This window comes from Equus asinus, chromosome 11 (genome assembly GCF_041296235.1).
Source record: "Equus asinus isolate D_3611 breed Donkey chromosome 11, EquAss-T2T_v2, whole genome shotgun sequence".
Taxonomy (NCBI): Eukaryota; Metazoa; Chordata; class Mammalia; order Perissodactyla; family Equidae; genus Equus; species Equus asinus.
Window position 1 is genome coordinate 73,222,062 of NC_091800.1, and position 19,566 is coordinate 73,241,627.

At 36.4% G+C, this 19,566-nt stretch overlaps 1 protein-coding gene across 5 annotated transcripts in view; it reads left to right on the forward strand.

Annotated features, from left to right (window-relative positions):
- PCCA (propionyl-CoA carboxylase subunit alpha) overlaps positions 1-19,566 on the forward strand; it is a 394,848-nt gene that overhangs the window by 158,020 nt on the left and 217,262 nt on the right. For all 5 annotated transcript variants that reach the window (XM_014839245.3, XM_070520102.1, XM_014839234.3 and 2 more), the window contains exon 12: positions 474-624. In XM_014839245.3, coding sequence (XP_014694731.1) covers positions 474-624 — 151 coding nt within the window. The remainder of the gene's footprint in view (positions 1-473; positions 625-19,566) is intronic.

The following is a 19,566-nucleotide window of genomic DNA, read 5'->3' on the forward strand; positions in this document are numbered from 1 at the left end:
TGTGAAAATGCTGCGAATATTAATTTTGGGGTTACAAATAAATTTTAGCAAATAGGCAAATTTGAAAAATGGTATCCATGAATAACGAGGATCAATTGTATATGTTAGCTTCCAAGAATTTATTTTTTTCCCAATTTTAGCTTGAAGTAATTCTGAATATATATGTTAAATTTTACTAACTGAAACTACTTGTGCTGAAGTAGTTGTATATTTTATAAACCAATTAAAGTTGCAATATAATGTGGAAAGTTCAAATGTTAGTTTTTTAAAAATCTGAAATTGATTTATTTAAATGTTATGCTTAATAATACAAGCATATATTATAAGCATATGCAAAGCATATAATGTGAAATCTTAAATTGATATAGATGATCATATCTGAATAAACTTTAAGAAAACTTTTATGTAAAGCACACAGAAGAGTACTTGAGTCTTGTTCAAAATGTAGATTATTACTCTTTCTGTATTTGTAGCATTTTTCTGGATTCTGAGACTCGAAGAGCGATGGGAGAACAAGCTGTAGCCCTTGCCAAAGCAGTGAAGTATTCTTCTGCTGGAACTGTAGAATTCCTTGTGGACTCAAAGAAGAATTTTTATTTCTTAGAAATGAATACGAGACTTCAGGTAACAAAAACTCTGTTTTTCATTCCTCTCCATGCCTCTGTATTTTACCCTCCCTCACCCACCCCTTTTTGCTTTGTAAAAGTTAAAAATCAACTTCATAAAGTGTTAAAGAAAGATTTAGTGTTTCTGCTTGTGCTCAAACGTGTTAGACATGCTGGGTGAGCACCGGGTCAGTTGAACGTCAGTGTCCAGCCCTCTGCTTTATTACTGTTAAGTCTTCAGATTGGAAATTCCACTTTGGTTCTTTTCTTGAGCCTCTCTCGATGAACCGCATTAGTTAGCGTTACTGTGCTGTTAAGAGAAACTAGTCTAGGTATGATAAATAGAAAGAGATTAACTGCTTACAAATGCTTAGAAGGGATGGAGGAAGGACAGGTCGGGTACCTAGAGTGAACTTTCAGGAATGACTCTCAGAACTATACCACCCAACCTGGCTTCTGGAGCAACTGGCACCTTTGCCATGGCTATGAGCTTGAGAAATCAAGTGGCCGCCCCTGAAACTTGACTTCACGGACATAACTACCTCAGTTCCAATTAAGGTCTCAGGAAGCCATTAGTGCTATTAGCTAACTGGTGGCTTTATTTCCTTCCTTCTTCCCTTTTTTCTTTTATTTAAATTGTAAACTAAAATACACATAGAGAAAAGTATATAGAACATAAATGTATAGTTGAAAAAATTTTTATAGCAAAAAATCCATGTAAGCATCATCTGGATCTGGAAGTACCAAAATGCCAGCCCTTCTTACCACCCCCAACATTTTCCCCTTCTCAGTTATTCCTCCTCCATGTTCCTAGAGCTATTCGCTCTTCTGACTTAGTTCTAAACACCTCTTTGCATTTTTGTATAGTTCTTCCTTTTAATTATGTACATCTAAGCAATATAATTAATTTTGCCTGTTTCTTTTTTAAACTTTAAATCAGTGGGATCATATAATGTATAATTTTTTGTACCTGGCTTCTTTTCTCAACATTATGCTTATGAGATTATATCATGGGACTGATTTTCATCTACTATGGCAGAATTTATGTATCTAGATGCATTTTGAGACCAATATCATACATGTTTGAAGAGTTTGTGTAGGGAATAACCTCAGTAGTTATTGCTCAAAACTTATGACACTTCCATTTGAAATTACTTTATAAGTCTGTATTGTATTGTTGTGAATATCTTTAGAAGTGACAGAATTTTGCCTTTTGGAGATAAATTTGATTTTGATTAAAAATATGTCTTTATAACAAAGTATGTCTAATTAGATAATTAGCTGGGAAATCATGTTTTTGATTAAAATGGAGACTTTATTATGTCATGATGAAAATAATAGCTCGTAATGTGATTCTGAAGGCAATTTGAAGTGACTACAAAACATTTGTATTTTATTCCAGATGCAAAAGATACTAGATTGTTTAGTTGGAATGCTTATCAGAATTTATGGAATTAATAACCAATCTTTTTAGGATACTTTATTACTATGTTCTTGTGTGTGTGTGTGTTTTCATTTGTTTCTAGCTCATTTATCTCAGCCCATGAGATTTTTCAAGTTTGTCCCATGGTTGTTTTTTGTATAAGACCTCCAGAAGTTGGTATTTATATCAAATAATTCTATGTAGTTGGTCAAAATCATTTAGGTACCTATGTTTATATTATGTATCTTGGATAGGCCAGGAAATTATGTTCTATACCCTCAACAAAGATTATATATGAATTTCAGGAAGAAAATTAAATTCATAAAGAATTCTATCAGATCTGATAGTACCTAATTCTACACTACGTAATATCACACTTTGATACGTTTGTGTCTCCCATTTAATGTTTAATAATATTTCTTTTTTTGTGCATTTATTTCCAGTGACAGTAATCCCGTGAGTTAACAGACAAATTAATTTAGATTCTTTTGGAAGTATGTATGTGATGGGGAAATATTTGGTGGTGGAGGCTGTACTTGAATGGGAGCATGAGAAAAGAATCTTGGATTTCATAGTATTCAGAAAGCCATTCTTACATATTTCAAAGATTTCTTTCTGATATTGTTTAAATAATTTAAGTGTTCTTTTAATAGTAGATTTTCTCTTTCGAATTTCTTAGCTAAGCTTAAATTATAATACTTAAGGCACATTCACCAAATTCTTTATCTTCAAAGATATATGTTATCTCTAATTAGTGTTTCAGTTTGAGCTCGCAGGGCTGTAATTTTCTTTGTTCTTTGTTTTTTTCCTTGAAATTTCCTGATTGAATTGCCCCTTTTCCAGCTTTGGAACTTGTACGTTTTTTCTAGTAACAGATATGTGAGTAACATCTTCATTTTGCTAGATTTCCTTAAGAACGAAATTTGAAATAATAAATACAGTTTTTCCTTAAAGAGATGTAACACGGAGAAGTCACCAGGTTTGGTGCATAAATACTTGGTTTACTTGATTGGTTTTATTCTCAGTCTGGTCAGAATTTGTGTATCAGAATTAGCTGTACTATCTTTGTATATGTTTGTTTGTTTTTAAAGTCACTAGTTTTCTGTCGCTTAAAGATAAAATTCAAATAGTTTTCTGTTACAAATTCTTTTCTCTGTGGCTTTAACTCCCCTCAGAGTCCTCTTTCCTGCCACTGCCCGTCTCCGTGTACTAGTTTGGAGAGAATCCTTTCTTTCCCTGCAGTCTGTCAGTCAGTTTGACCTGCGTCTGCCTTTATCATGTTACTCCCTTTGGTCGGATGCTCTCTGTTCACTTCTTGTACTAGAAACTCATGTGTTGATCCACATCCATCTCACTTGTTTCCTCTTCTCTGCATGTGAAAGATGAATAGATAGATGAAGTACTCTACCAAAATATGCAATTTTGTTAAAATGCTATTTTAATGGACTAAATTATATGTAATTTTGCTCGAACAATTTTATTATTATTATTTTATTGAATGATAATACTAAGAATTCATATAATTGGTAAAAAAGAAATCCAAATGGTTCAAAAGAGTCTGTTGGAAAAGTAACTCTCCCTACCACAGTTTTATCACAAGCATTTATTTCTCCACTAGAGGCAGCCTTTGTTTTACTTAACAGTGTATCTTTGGTAGTGTTCCATACTCAACTTAAAGTGTTATCATCTTCATTTTTTATGATTTTTAATATTCAGTTGTATGGATGAACAATAGTATTATTTCACCAATTTCCTATTGATAATTTTTCCAGTATTTTGCTATCACAAATAGTCCAATTATGAATGATCCTTCATGTCATGATTTTGCACATGTGGAAGTAGAATTGCTGGGAATATAATATGGGATTTTATAATTTAGTTAAATATTATCAAGTTGCCTTTTATAGGAGAGCTTATTTCCTCACTCCCTGGTTAAAAAGATCTTTGCCTTTTGATCTTTTTCTCTATAATAGTGAAAAATGGTATCTCATTTTCATTTTCCTTATTAAGAGTAAGGTTGAATTTTTCTTCATAGATTCATTTACATTTGCTTTTCTTTGAATAGACTGTTAGATCCTTTGCCCTTTGAATTTTCTTATTGACTTGTAGATGTTCTTTATATTTTCAGGATTTAGCCATTTGTGATATTATCAGGAAGTGATGCTTCATGAATATTTTCACATTTCTACACAGTGAGGGCTTTCTAATCAAAGACCTCTGGCACCTGGATTAAAGGATAGCAAGTTTAAAGATAGAGTGCTGGAGAGAAAGTCTTATCTTTCCCCAGAGCCATTTGTTGTCGTTCCAAGTGGGTAGGATAGAGGCCTTTCCCTTCTCCCCAGAAGGATGTGTTTGCATTCCAAGCTGTGTTGGCTCTCCCCCTCCAGAACGGCGGAAGGAGGGCTATGCCGGCAACTCTCATGTAAGCTCTGAGCTGAGTAGTTCTGGGGTTCCTCTCCTGTGGACATACCCCTCTGCCTGCACAGGGATGTCAGGCCCCACAGAGAAGTAGGGTGTGGGGAATGGTGCTAAGATGCTCTGCAAGTAAACAATTCGTTTCTTCTCTGATCCAGAAACTGTTGCATGGCAGGAATGACAAATAAATGTATATATGAAAACATAACAGATATGATTTATAGCTATTTTTGTCTTAGCTGTTTTACCTTGTATATTGTTTTTTTCTTCCCATGCAGGAGATTTTTGTTTCTAAATCTTGCAGTTGAATTTTGAAATCTCTTTCTATCATTTCTGGTGTTGTGACATACTTAGGCTTTTCCTTCTCTATGATGAATTAAACATTTTCCTTCCATGTTTCCTTCCCATACTTATTTAATCTTTCCTGGTAAAATTTTCGCTGCATCTGGAATTTATTTTATTTATTTCTCAAATGGCCGCCTGATTGTCACAAGCATTATTGAATAATCACTTTCTGCACTAATTAGAAGTCACCTTCATTATAGACTGAATTCTATGTATGTGGATCTGTCTACTTGACTGTCTTTTTTTAAACCTTTCCATTTATCCATGTGCTAGTCGCACATTGTTTTGATGTTATATCCATATAATAGTACAGTATCCAGTAGAACTATGCCTTTCTCATTACTCTTATTTTTCTATATGATATTTTTAAGTAGCTTATTTTATTTATATTTAACAGAAGAAAGAGAAATTAAAGTGATGAAATTGCTGAGCTACTAGATAAATGTTTCTAATTTTATACAGAGATGTTAGTTCTTTTCTGTTTTTTTTTTCTTTTTGTGGGGAAGATTGGCCCCGAGCTAACATCTGTTGCCAATCTTCCTCTTTTTTGCTTAAGGAAGATTGTTGCTGAGCTAACATCTGTGCCAATCTTCCTCTGTTTTATGTGGGATGCCACCACAGCATGACTTGACGAGTGGTACTAGGTCCACACTTGTGATCCGAACCCACGAACCCCCAGCTGCCAAAGTGGAGCACAGGAACTTAACCACTATGCCACCAGCCAGCCCCAAAGAGAGATATTAATTCTTAAAAGAATGAATGGAAATTGGCACATTTGTGTTTAATCCTGCTTGCTTTCTTCTCTAACTCTTCGTTTTTGCTGTTTCTATGATTAGTTTTAGATTATTGTAACATTACTTCCTTTTCTGTAGGTATGAGTCTCCCAGTGTTTTCATCTTACTTTTGTGTTTTAACTTGTTTTCATTATCACCATCAGCATCTTACCACAACTTTATGGTTAATCAATTCTTCATTTTGATTCATTTATGGTTATGTCCTTTTTTTTTTTTCTTTTTTAAATCAAGAGCTTATTTTTGAGAGGTATCCATGGGTACTGTATTCTTTGAATTCTTAGATGGGTGGCAAGGTTATCCTTATATTTGAAGACTTTTCACCTGTGTATAAAATTGTGGAGTTTGAAATATCTGAATTAACATGTTATTAGTTTTTTGACCTAATGTAAACCCTTGATTAACTACCAAAACCCACCAAAAAAAAAAAAAAAGGAGAAAGAAAGAGAAAAGAAAAAGAAAGAAAGGAGAAATGAAAAATCGTTTGGAAGAGGGAAGGCTCTTGGAGCTGATATGTGTGGCTCAGTGCAGCTCTGAGCAAGAAACAGCCAGCGCTGCTGAGGGAGGAAAAGGGGGAAGGAAAGCTCTTGCTTCTCCTCTGCCTTTGTTTAGGGACGGTTACTGCCTCTCCCTCACAGGGCAGCCAGGCATTGATGGCTCTGACCAATTTCATTATTTTAGCTGATTCTTTTAACATTTCTTGTATTGGGACTGGCCCTGTGGCCGAGTGGTTAAGTTCGCGTGCTCTGCTCCCACGGGCCAAGGTTTCGCCGGTTCGGATCCTGGGTGCGGACATGGCGCCACTCGTCAGGCTATGCTGAGGTGGCGTCCCACATAGCACAACCAGAAGGATGTACAACTTGAGTATACAACTATGTACTGGAGGGCTTTGGGGAGAAGAAAAAACAAAAGAAGAAGATTGGCAACAGTTGTTAGCTCAGGTGCCAATCTTAAAAAAAAAAATTTCTTGTATCTTTTTAATAGACACACCTATGTTGGTCCTTCTTGATTTTCCATTCTTTTTCTATGAGCTTGCCTTTGTGAAAGATGACATGTATCAGTACCACACCCAGGGCACAAATGCACACGTCCTAGCCTCCTCCTTTCACCATGTCGTGATTGGGGTTAGCTCAGTGTTTGGGATTTTATTGTGATTGCAGTGTGAATGCTGCTCACAGCAGTCATGTTGTCAGCTAAGGTTATTTTCACTTTCCTGCACCAGTTTGTTTTCTCTGTAGCTAAAAATTTCCTTTTTTTGTTTGTTTGCTTAGTTTTCCATGTGCTTATCACTATTTATCCATAGACTTATCCTGTTTTATTATTATGCGTTTTATTATATTCAAACACATTGAATTTTCTGTCGCTTTCTCCTTGTCGTAGAACTCTCTGGTTTCCTTCGACCTACTATAGTCTGGAGAGGTTGCCCTCTGCAATTGTATCTTGGCTTTCTAGCTGAGATTTCCCCACTTTGTCTTGAGGATTCCTTATACTTCTCTTTTTTGGATCTTTTTCTCCTGGATTTTTGTTTTAAACACTGTTTTTTTGTTCTCTTTTTTCTTGGAGCATATCTTTAAGTAGCTTCCTGAGAACAGGTGCATAGGAACTAAATTATATGAGAATTTGAAGGAGCGAAAATGACTCCGTATTAACTTATTATTGAAAATAAGAACAATGGTTTTTATTGTGGTATAATCTGTGTATCATAACATTCACTTTTTTCAGGTATACAAATACAATAGACTGTGTCCAACTCGTGAGTGGATAAGTAAAATATATGATATGTGTCAAGTTAGTGGATATTTGAATTGTTTCCAGTTTTTGGCTATTATAAATAATGCTGCTATGAGCGTTCACACATAAGTCTTTGTGTGGACAAATTGTTTCATTCCTTCTTTTCCTTCCCAGCCCCATGTGTCTGTCTTTCTGTCTGTCTTTGCTTCATAGTAATTTTCAAACATACAAAAAGTACTTAAGAATAGCAAATCAAATAGCAAATCAATATCACAATGAGATAGCAGTTCATATCCACTAGAATGGCTATCGTCAAAAAGACACTCAAGAACTACTGTTTGGGAAGATGTGGAAATGTGAAAAACTGGAACTCTTACACATTACTCATGGAAATGTAAGTAACTTAATCTTGTTCAAAAGTTTACATCCTAGATTCCACATTGAATTAGGTCATGTTACATCTCCTTCTTTTTGTTTTTATTTACCTGTTCTTTTCTTTGAAAGCGTTATCACTTGTCTTAATTGTATTTTTTAAGTTCAAATAAAAAAAAACCAATCTAACACGTAGTATGAAAATTTAGTCCTTCTAATTTTTTTTTTTTTTAAAGATTGGCACCTGAGCTAACAACTGTTGCCAATCTTCTTTTTTTTTTTTCCTGCTTTCTCTCCCCAACCCTACCCGCCCCGTACATAGTTGTACATCTTAGTTGCAGGTCCTTCTAGTTGTGGCACGTGGGACGCCACCTCAACGTGGCCTGGTGAGTGGCGCCGTGTCCGCACCCAGGATCTGAACCCTGGGCCACCGCAGTGGAGCGCGCAAACTTAACCACTCGGTCACAGAGCCGGCTCCCAGTCCTTCTAATTTTAAATGCTTGATTTTATTTCATCTTTACTTTTGTTTTATAATTAATATTCCATTTTTTCTGTTTTCCTATTTGTTGCTTGAATTAAATTGCTAATTGCTCCTATTGTTTCCCATTGATAAATTGGAAATTGTCTTGTCCTTTAAAATTTTATTTATTTTCATCCTCTTATTTGGACAGACGTTATCTCCATTAGTATTTGTGAAGGTGATGTAATGGTTCTTCCGACTTTCCAACACTAAAAATTCCCTGAGATAATTTCATACTTCTAGGTACTTTTGACTTATCTCTTGTTTCCAAAGTCTCTTACCAGCTTCTCTATACACACCCCTGGACGTGTCTCTCAGTTACTATAGCTTCTCTGTCTTTTCCCATTTTTCAGACTTCTGCCGTAGTTCATTTGTTTGTTTAGAAAATCTTTTCATGTAATTTACTCAGCTGGAATATATGGATGACATGTTCTGAAATGCCACATTGTTAGATATATTCCTTTAGCCCTGAAAGGAGAAGGATATTTTTTTATTTTTTATTTTTTATTTTCTTATTGAGTTAATGATAGGTTACAATCTTGTGTGATTTCACTTGTACATTAATGTTTGTCATTCGTGTTGTAGGTGCACCCTTTGTGCCCACCCCTCACCCCGCCTTTCCCCTGGTATCCACTAATCTGTTCTCTTTGTCCACATTTTTAAATTCCTCATATGAGTGGAGTCATACACAGATTATCTTTCTCTAACTGGCTTATTTCACTTAACATAATTTCCTCAAGGTTCATCCACATTATTGCAAATGGAATGATTTTGTTCTGTTTTGCAGCTGAGTAGTATTCCATTGTATATATATACCACAACTTCTTTATCCATTCATCTGTTGATGGGCACTTAGGTTGCTTCCGTGACTTGGCTGTTGTAAATAATGCTGCAATGAACATTGGGGTGCATAGGACTTTTGGAATTGCTGACTTCAAGCTCTTTGGATAGATACCCAGTAGTGTAATGGCTGGATTGTATGGTAGTTCTATTTTTAATTTTTTGAGGACTCTCCATACTGTTTTCCATAGTGGCTGCACCAGTTTGCATTCCCACCAGCAGTGCATGAGGGTTCCATTCTCTCCACAACCTCTCCAACATTTGTTACTATTAGATTTAGATATTTTTGTCATTCTAATGGGTGTAAGATGATATCTTAGTGTAGTTTTGATTTGCATTTCCCTGATGATCAGCGATGATGAGCATCTTTTCATGTGCCTGTTGGCCATCAGTATATCTTCTTTGGAGAAATGTCTGTTCATGTCTCCAGCCCATTTTTTGATCAGGTTGTTTGATTTTTTGTTGTTGAATTGTGAGAGTTCTTTATATATTATGGATATTAAGCCTTTGTCAGATACATGACTTGCAAATATTTTTTCCCAGTTAGTGGTTTGTCTTTTTGTTTCAATCCTGTTTTCATTTGCCTTGAAGAAGCTCATTAGTCTGATGAAGTCCCATTTATTTATTCTTTCTATTGTTCCCCTTCTCTGACTTCTCATGGTGTCCAAAAAGGTCCTTTTAATACTGACATCAAAGAGTCTACTGCCTACGTTTTCTTCTAGAAGCCTTATGGTTTCAGGTCTCACCTTTAGGTCTTTGATCCATTTTGAGTTTATTTTGGTGAATGGTGAAAAAGAATGGTCAATTTTCATTCTTTTACATGTGGCTTTCCAGTTTTCCCAGCACCATTTGTTGAAAAGACTTTCTTTTCTCCATGGTATGCTCTCAGCTCCTTTGTCGAAGATAAGCTGTCTATAGATGTGTGGTTTTATTTCTGGGCTTTCAATTCTGTTCCATTGATCTGTGGACCTGTTTTTGTACCAGTACCATGCTGTTTTGATTACTGTAGCTTTATAGTATGTTTTGAAGTCAGGGATTGTGATGACTCCCGTATTGTTCTTTTTTCTTGGGATTGCTTTGGCAATTTGGGGTCTTTTGTTGCCCCATATAAATTTTAGGATTCTTTGTTCTAATTCTGTAAAGAATGTCATTGGGATTCTGATTGGGATAGTGTTGATCTGTAGATTGCTTTAGGTAGAACACACATTTTAACTATGTTTATTCTTCCAATCCAGGTACATGGAATGTCTTTCCATCTCCTTATGTCATCATCCAATTCTCTCAGAAAGGCCTTGTAATTTTCATTATATAGGTCCTTCACTTCCTTAATTAAATTTACCCCGAGGTATTTTATTCTTATTGTTGCGATTGTGAATGGTATTGTGTTCTTGAGTTCTTTTTCTGTTAGTTCATTATTGGAGTATAGAAATGCTACTGATTTATGCAAATTGATTTTGTACCCTCCAACTGTGCTGTAGTTGTTGATTACTTCTCAGAGTTTTCCAGTGGATTCTTTGGGGTTTTCTATATATAAAATCATGTTGTCTGCAAACAGCGAGAGTTTCACTTCTTCCCTCCCTATTTGGATTCCTTTTATTCCTTTTTCTTGCCTGATTGCTCTGGCCAGGACCTCCAGTACTATGTTAAATAAGAGTGGTGATAGAGGGCATCCTTGTCTCGTTCCTGTTTTCAGGGGGATGGGGTTCAGTTTTTGCCCATTGAGTATGATGTTGGCCGTGGGTTTGTCATATATGGCCTTTATTATGTTGAGGTAGTTTCCTTCTATGCCCATTTTGTTCAGAGTTTTTATCATAAATGGCTGTTGGATCTTGTCAAATGCTTTCTCTGCATCTGTTGAGAATATCATGTGGTTTTTATTCCTCAGTTTGTTGATGTGGTGTATCACGTTGATTTATTTGCGGATGTTGAACCATCCCTGTGTCCCTGGTATGAATCCCACTTGATCATGATGTATGATCCTTTTGATGAATTGCTGAATTCTGGTTGCCAAAATTTTGTTTAGAATTGTTGCATCTATTTTCATCAGTGATATTGGCCTGTAGTTCTCTTTTTTCCTGGTGTCCTTGTCCTGCTTTGGTATCAGCGTGATGTTGGCCTTGTAGAATGTGTTAGGAAGTGTTCCATCCTCCCTAATTTTTTGGAATAGCTTGAAAAGGAGAGGTATTAAATCCTCTTTGAAAGTTTGGCAGAATTCCCCAGGAAAGCCATCTGCTCCTGGGGTTTTATTCTTTGGGATGTTTTTGATTGCTGTTTCAATCTCTTTCCTTGTGATTGGTCTGTTCAAATAGTCTTCTTCATTGAGTTAGCTTTGGGAGATTGTAGGAGTCCAAGAATTTATCCATTTCCTCTAGGTTATCCATTCTGTTAGCATAGAGTTTTTCGTAGTATTCTCTTATAATCTGTTGTATTTCTGCAGAGTCTGTTATTTCACCTCTTTTCATTTCTGATTTTGTTTGTTTGAGCTTTCTCCCTTTTTTCTTTGTCAGTCTGGCTAGGGGTTTGTCAATTTTATTTATCTTCTCAAAGAACCAGCTCTTTGTTTCATTGATCCTTTCTACCGCCTTTTTCGTTTCAATAGTATTTATTTCTGCTCTGATTTTCATTATTTCTCTCCTTCTGCTGACTTTGGGCTTTATACTTCTTTCTCTAATTCAGTGAGGTGTAATTTGAGGTTGCTTATTTGGGATTTTTCTTGTTTGTTAATATGTGCCTGTATTGCGATGAATTTTCCTCTTAATACAGCTTTTGCTGTATCCCATATCAGTTGGTATGGCATGTTATCATTTTCATTTCTTTCCGGGTGTTTTTTGATTTCTTCTTTAATTTCTTCAATGATCCATTGCTTGTTCAGTAGTGTGTTGTTTAGTTTCCACATCTTTGTGCCTTTCTCAACTTTTTTCTTGTAATTAATTTCTAGCCTTATAGCATTATGGTCAGAGAAGATGCTTGTTATTATTTCAATTTTTTTTTAAATTTGTAGAGGCTTGCCTTGTTTCCCACCATATCGTCTATCCTTGAGAATGTTCCATGTGCACTTGAGAAGAATGTGTATTCTGCTTTTTTAGGTTGAAGTGATCTATATGTGTCTATTAAGTCCAGTTGTTTTAGTTTTTCATTTAATTCCACTGTTTCCTTGTTGATTTTCTGTCTGGATGGTCTGTCCATTGATGTGAGTGGGATGTTGAGGTCCCCTACTATTATTGTGTTGTTTTTAACATCTTCCTTTAGGTCTGTTAATAGTTGCTTTATGAACCTTGCTGCTCCTATGTTGGGTCCATTGATATTTATAAGCGTTATTTGTTCTTGATGAAGTGTCCCTTTGACCATTATGTATTGTCCCTCTGTGTTTCTCTTTACCTGTCTTATCTTGAAATCCACTTTATCTGATAGAAGAATTGCAACACCTGCTGTTTTTTTTTCCTGGCTATTAGCTTGAAGTATTGTCCTCCACCCTTTCACTCTGAGCCTGTGTTTGTCCTTGGGGCTGAGGTGTGTTTCCTGGAGGCAACAAATTGTTGGATCTTGTTCTTTAATCCATTTTGCCACTGTGTGTCTTTTTATTGGAGAGTTCCATCCGTTTACATTAAGAGTGATTATTGATACATGTGGACTTAATGCTGTCAATCTGTTGCTCATTATCTGCCTTTCCTGCTTTTCTCTTCCTGTGTGCTTTATCCTACCCATTTGATACTGCAATTTCTTATGCTGGGTTTCTTAGATTTTTCCTTATTTATGTTTTGTGGCTCTGTTCTGTTTTTTAGTTTATGGCTACCCTGAAGTTTGTATTTAGAATCTCGTGTATAATACAGTCTATTCTCTGGTGGTCTCTTACTTACTTGGCCTAGACTGATTTAGTCCCTTTGCTCTTCCCCTCCTAAATTATTATTTTCATCTCTGATTCCAACTTGTGTTATGAGTTTTTAGTTAGAGTGATATGATCATCTTTGCTTTGGTAGTTTGCTTACCTCTATGCTAATGCTATAGTTGAATATTTGCTATCCTATTCTGGTTCTATTTATCTGTCTCCCTACTCTGTGGTTTGTGACCCCTTTCTCCCTTTTTCCTTTTTTTGGGTATGGGAGCCTTCTTGAGGATTTCTTGTAGTGGAGGACTTTTGGTTACAAATTCTCTTAACTTTTGTTTGTCTGGGAAAGATTTAATTTCTCCCTCATATCTGAAGGATATTCTTGCTGGATAGAGTATTCTTGGCTGAAGATTTTTATCTTTTAAAGTTTTGAATATGTCACTCCATTGTCTCCTAGCTTGTAAGGTTTCTGTAGAGAAATTTGCTGAAAGTCTGATAGGAGCTCCTTTGTAGGTTATTCTCTTCTGTCTTGCTGCCCTGAGTATTCTTTCTTTGCCTTTCATTTTTGCCATTTGTACTACTATATGCCTTGCAGTAGGTCTTTTTACATTGACAAATCTAGGAGATCTGAAAGCTTCCTCTACACACATTTCTCCCTCAATCCCTAGATTTGGGAACTTCTCTACTATAATTTCATTAAGCATACTTTCTGCTCCATTTTCTTTTCCAGGTTCTCGGGAATTCCTATGATCCTTAAATTCTTTCTCCTCATTGAATCTGCTATCTCTCTAATACCTTCCTCATTCCTTTTAATCCTTACGTCTCTTTCTTCCTCTGTCTGGAGCCATTCAGCCTGTCTATCTTCGATTATGCTAATTTGCTCTTCTATGGAGTCTACCCGGGCATTCAGGGAATCCGTATTCTGTTTTATCTGTTCCATTGTGTTTTTCATCTCTAGTAATTCTGTTTGGTTCTTCTTTATAATTTCAATCTCTTTTACGAAGTAACTCCAGAACTCGGCTTGTTTCTCTCTCTTTCTCTCTGCCTCATTGAAGTTTTTGATTATAGCTGCTCTGAACTCATTTTCACTTAGTTTACCTATTTCCAAGTCCTCAGGACTTAATTCTGTGTTTTTATTGTTTTCCTTCTGGTCTGGGGCTTTTATAAATTGCTGGATGGTAGAGGAGCGGGTTTTTCGCATGGTGGTAGAATTCGGATGCAGTTACAGCCTGTCGCCACTAGATGGGGGTCGAGAGCCTGCTGTTCTGAGCTCTCGCCTTTGGGCAAGATGACGGCGCCCAGTGCGCTTTGCCAGGAGGGAGGGGCAGTTTTTCTCAAGCAGCAATCTGGGTTCAGATCAGGTCTGTTCTCTGGTTTCCCGGGGCCATGGGTTTATGGGGTCCCTGCACACGGAAGCTTTCCCCCGTCAGCGGGTTTCCTTGGTGGCGGGAGTCCTAGATGATCCCCCCGTCACCTGGCCCCTCCCCTGCTCCTTCCCGGACCTGTGCAGTGATCCCAGACTTTAGGGGAGGGAGTGAAGTTCTCTCCTACTCCGTTCCAGCTCCTCCGAGGCCAGCAGCAGGGTCTCCGTCCTCTGTCTTTTGATACTGTAGGTCTCTGAGTCCTGGCATTAGGTTCATTAGCTGAAATTCAGGGTTTTTTTCCAGTCCTTTCTTGTACTTTGGAGGGGAGAGAGTCCTGGATCAGCTCACCCCGCCATTTTGCTCTGCCCCTCTCCAGGAGAAGGATATTTTGATTGAGCATAGGATTCTTGAGTTTCTGTTCTTGTCTTTCAGGAGTTGATGCATTCCACTGTGTTCTAGCTTCTAGTGTTAAGTCTGATGTCATTCTGATTTCTCTGCCATTGCGGGGAATGTATTCTTACTGTCTGAAAGGTGACCTAGTTTTCTCTTAATTCTTGGATTTCAGAGATTTTTCCCCCTCAACCAAGATATGACTGGTGTGTGCTGTTTACTCCGTGTGCTCTTTCAGTGTACAGATTTCAGTGTTTCTTCATTTTAGAGGAAGTTTCTTCTCTTAACTGTTTCCTTTCCTCACTTATAGTTTTCTCCATCTGGAACTCTTGTTATTTGTGGGTTAGGTATCCTGGACAAACTCTCTAAGGTCCATATGATTACTCTCATTTTGTATTTGTATTCTGTTTCTTGATATTATATCTTTATGTTGCTCTTCCAGGCTACTAATTCAAGTTCCATTGATGATCATCTTCTCCTTTAAGTACTTGACTGACTTGCGTAATTGGGAAATCATGTTGTTTTATCCCAGAAATTCTAATTGCATATAAGTGTGTGTCTGTGCATGTATTGCTACTTTTCAAGTTTCTAAGTGCCCTTACTGCTTTTTGGATAAAGGTTTTTTCTGTCTCTCAGCTGCTCTATTTCACTCGGCATATTTAATCATTATTCTGAATGCTTGTCCTTTCTCAGTGGGTGAGCCCCCTACTGTGGTTTTACTACAGTTGTTTTTGGGTTGTCAGTGCTCAGTTCTGTTTGTTGTAATATTTTAAGTGGCAGTAGTCTTTCAAGTGGTTGAAGACACAGCCATGTCTACTCCTGATAACAGGAAGACCATATGCCTCCTAGCATTTTCCTCATCTCAAGGACAGAATCCAGCTAACATTTGTTGACTACTCGGACTTCTTGGCAAACAGACCAGGGACTCTTCTGGAGCCTTTATTGACTTTCTCTCCAGGGTCCGTGGATCTCTGCAGGCCAAGCTGTCTCCAGGATCTATTCCTTTCATGTACTTCCTTGGCATTTTCTAAAGCTAGTTTCTAAGTTTTGTCCAGAGAGAGGAGCCCATTTCCTGTTCTTGGCTTTCACTTTCCTCCAGATCTCAGCATGTGAGATTTCTTCAGCTGCTCACTGACTCTGGGGAGATAGAGACCATGGAATTTGGAGTGGAGAGGTAGTGAGCCAGGTTGGTTTTGCCATCTTCCCAAAGCAGAAATATCTAACCTGGGTTGTCTGGGTCTCTTTAGTGAGCTATAGGGGAGTCTGAATCCTCTGAAATTGAATACACACTTTTCTGGGAAGAAATTCATTGAGGTTCTAGACCCAAAAATGGTTCAGAACAACTCTAGCTGACTAATGGGGAACTCTGTTTTCATTAATTACAAACACCCACTATGTTCACTGAGTGCAAGTAAATCCTAGCTCTGCACCTCCTAGCTGTATGACTGTAAGCGAATTCCTTAACTTCTCTGTGCTTCATTTTCCTCATATGTAAGGTGAGAGTAATTATAGCACTTGGTTTAGAGGACTGTGAGCATTAAATGAGTGAACACACTTAAAATGCTCAGAACAGTGCCTGTTTATACTAAGCACTCATTCTTCTTCCTAATGTGGAAATCTGACAGTAATATTCTGCATGCTATTTTTGTTAAATATTGGTTAACGTGTTTACTTTTACTGTTGTCATTATTATTACTAAATTCTGTCAGTAGTTATTCTTTTTCAGATGGCAAACTGAGCCACAAATTGATAACGTTCTCTTATTATTCTTTTGTCAGTTAACTGCAGAATTATTGTTACAAATGAACAAATATACTTGAAATATAAACTGCTTTGAAAGAAATCTTTCCATCATAAGGGTATTTATGTAAGAGTCTAGCAGAAAAATGGAGATGGAAATCTTTCTTCTAAAAATGAAACTGAGAGATAAAAGTGTTTGTTACATTGATAACCTATTTCTGCTTAGGCCTTTGTGCTAAGATTAGTATTAGGACACTGAATACACCTTTCCAAATTTGTTGTGTGTGTGTGTGTGTTTGTATGTGTAATTGTTAAATTCCAAATCTAGGTTACTTTTAGGTTTTAGTTTTTTGGAAAATCAGCCTTTATATAGTCTACAAAGATGAAAAGAATTAGAAAACTCCAAGTAGAAAGGAATAAGGCTTATAGTAATTAAGCCCAAACATGATCAGCTGGCTATGTCATATCCTTCAGAATAGAGTGCTAAATTGTCCCACTTTTGTTAGACCTTAGTCAGTTGCTTATATTGATTGCTACAGTGAAGGAGGAATCTACTTTTGCTGTGGAAGAAAAAGTGCAATAGAGTTGTTGGAATTCTATGGAGGCCAGACACCCTCACATCCCATCAGAGGTAATAATGTACCATATGGAACCTTTATATTCCAGAAGGATTTTTAGAAACTCTTTTGTAGCAGCTTGATTCTTACCCTTTGCTATGTCATTTATTTAAAAATTAAGAACTATTGCAACCCAAATTCTGGTTTCTAAGAATTGACTATAACTGAACAAATACTATATTCTAATTTCAGAGCAGTTTTAGATTTAAATAATATTCAGGACTTTCCATACTAAAAGAGTTTGGTCTTTTATGGAGTTGGAGTGTTTGATTGAAAGAATAACTCTTGGGAATAGGAGAAAATATAGGGAAATGTATTTGTAACTAATTTGTAAAATTCCATTCTTGCCAGAGGGGTCATTTTAGATCTGGGCAGAAGTTGACCTTTTGTATTATATCTAAAGTCGTAGAGGCTGGGGTTCTCACACTGACTAGAATAAGCCAGAACTGGGATGTTCTTGACTATTTGAAGTCAGTCTCCTAGGAAACTGAGAATATAAAGTAGGATATGTGATACTTTCCTTTAATATTTATGCAGTCTTACTAGAAAGTTGGAGGAAAGAAGTTTTTATTATACAGATATGAATAGATAAACTTGTTAGGCACTTTCAGTTAGGTTTTTCTTTTAAAGCATATTGTAAACTATTTTGGTGTCTTTGAGTTCTGGACTCTTCTCTAGATTTTAATTTTTCAAAATTTGTTCCTGTATTAGTTTCCTAGGGCTGCCATAACAACATACCACAGCCTAGGGGGCTTAAACAACAGAAATTTATTCCCTCGCAGTTCTGGAGGCTGGAGGTCGAAAATTAAGGTGTTGCCATGGTTAGTTTCTTCTGGAGGCCTCCCTCTTGGGCCTGCAGAGGACCATCTTCTTCTCTGTCTTCACGTGGTCTTTCTTTTGTGCTGCCTGTGTCCTAATCTTTTCTCACATCAGTCATGTTGGATTAGGGCTCACCCTAATGACCTCATTTTAGCTTAATTGCCTCTTTAAAGACCCCATCGCCAAATACAGTCACATTCTGAGGTACTAGAGGTAGGGACTTCAGCATATGAATTTGGTGGTGGTGGGACACAGTTGGCCCATAGCAGTTCCATTATCCTTTCGTCATCTGATTTTTGTGTTGGGGTCAACAGGGAAGTGCTGTGATAGAATCTGTTCAATTTTTAGTGCCACTCATGAATTATAGCCATTATTTTCAAGGTGAGTTTACAGGAATGCTATGTCGGGGCCTATTTCCCAACGTGCTTTTTATCTTTGAGTCCTGTGGATCAAAATCTAATAACTTTAGATCTTTATTTTGAAATCCTGTATTCTCAGGAGGTAGAGCTTCAGAATTTTAATAGGTATATCTTAGATTCTGTTCTGGACAAAGAATCTCTCTGAATCAAAAGAACAGAACCAAAAATAATGGTATCAGTTATCCTTTCAGGCTGGAATAACAACAAACTAAAAAGATAGGGACTTATTATGCCAAATACCATCATGAAACTCAATTTTATATAACAGGACAATTTCTTCATATTTGAACAGGTAAATCATACCTATACTGCTTTCCTGAGTTGAATCAAACAAGTTCTGCTTACAAAAGATAGCTTTCGCAAACCAAGTCTTACAATATCTGTCAGTTTAGACTTGATGTTTTTAATAAAGATGTTACTTAAAATTACATTAGTTTAAAATAATATTATTTCAATATTAGAAATTCTTAATATTAAGAATTCACTCACCTTATACCCCTTGTATCTCATGTGCCTTCTCTGTAAACTGATAATGGAGCATTGAGGGACAAGTTTGTGCATATGAAGGGACCTTGTAAATTTCACTGCCATACAGATGTTAGTTGTGCTGTGTACATTGGGTCTTCTACTTTTGGGGACAGTTTCTGTTTTGACTAATCAATTGGTATACCACTCAGCAGCTGACAATTACAACCAAATATCCCTCCATTCAAGGAACTTTGAATACTTTTCATCACCGCTCCTCTGTATAATTCCAAGTTAACATATATTTTATTGATCTGAGGTCTTTCTACGCTTTTTGTGACTTTTCCCTCCTTTAGTCTTCCCTCAGTTTTAATTCTCATTTGAGGTTAACTTAAGTGTGTAATTAAAATTTGCCTGAATCTTGCTTCTGTTGAGGGACTACTTGCCTGTTACCTATTAAAACCTTAGGAATTATTAGGAAAATAAAACAATAAAATATTTAAAAGTTTAAGTCAGAGAAAACCTATTGAACAAATTATCTGCTATTGATTATTTCACATAGTGGAAAGGTTTTGATTGAAGAGAAAATAATGTTGATCAAGTCAGATAGCTTTATTTTAATAATGTTTTGTAATATAAAAACAAAAAACTCTTTCTAGTGACATTGCTTTACTTTTTCTTTTGAAATTATTTCAGATGTACAGAAAAATGCAAAATATTACAAAAAATTTCTGAACAGCCTTCAGTAACATTTATATTTGCTCATCCCTATATCTGTATCTGTATCTATATATTTCTGTATCTGTATCTATCTTTTTTACCTGAAGTAGTTCAGAGTAAATTGCAGACCTGGTGCCCCTTTACTTCTAAACATGTTTCTGTTT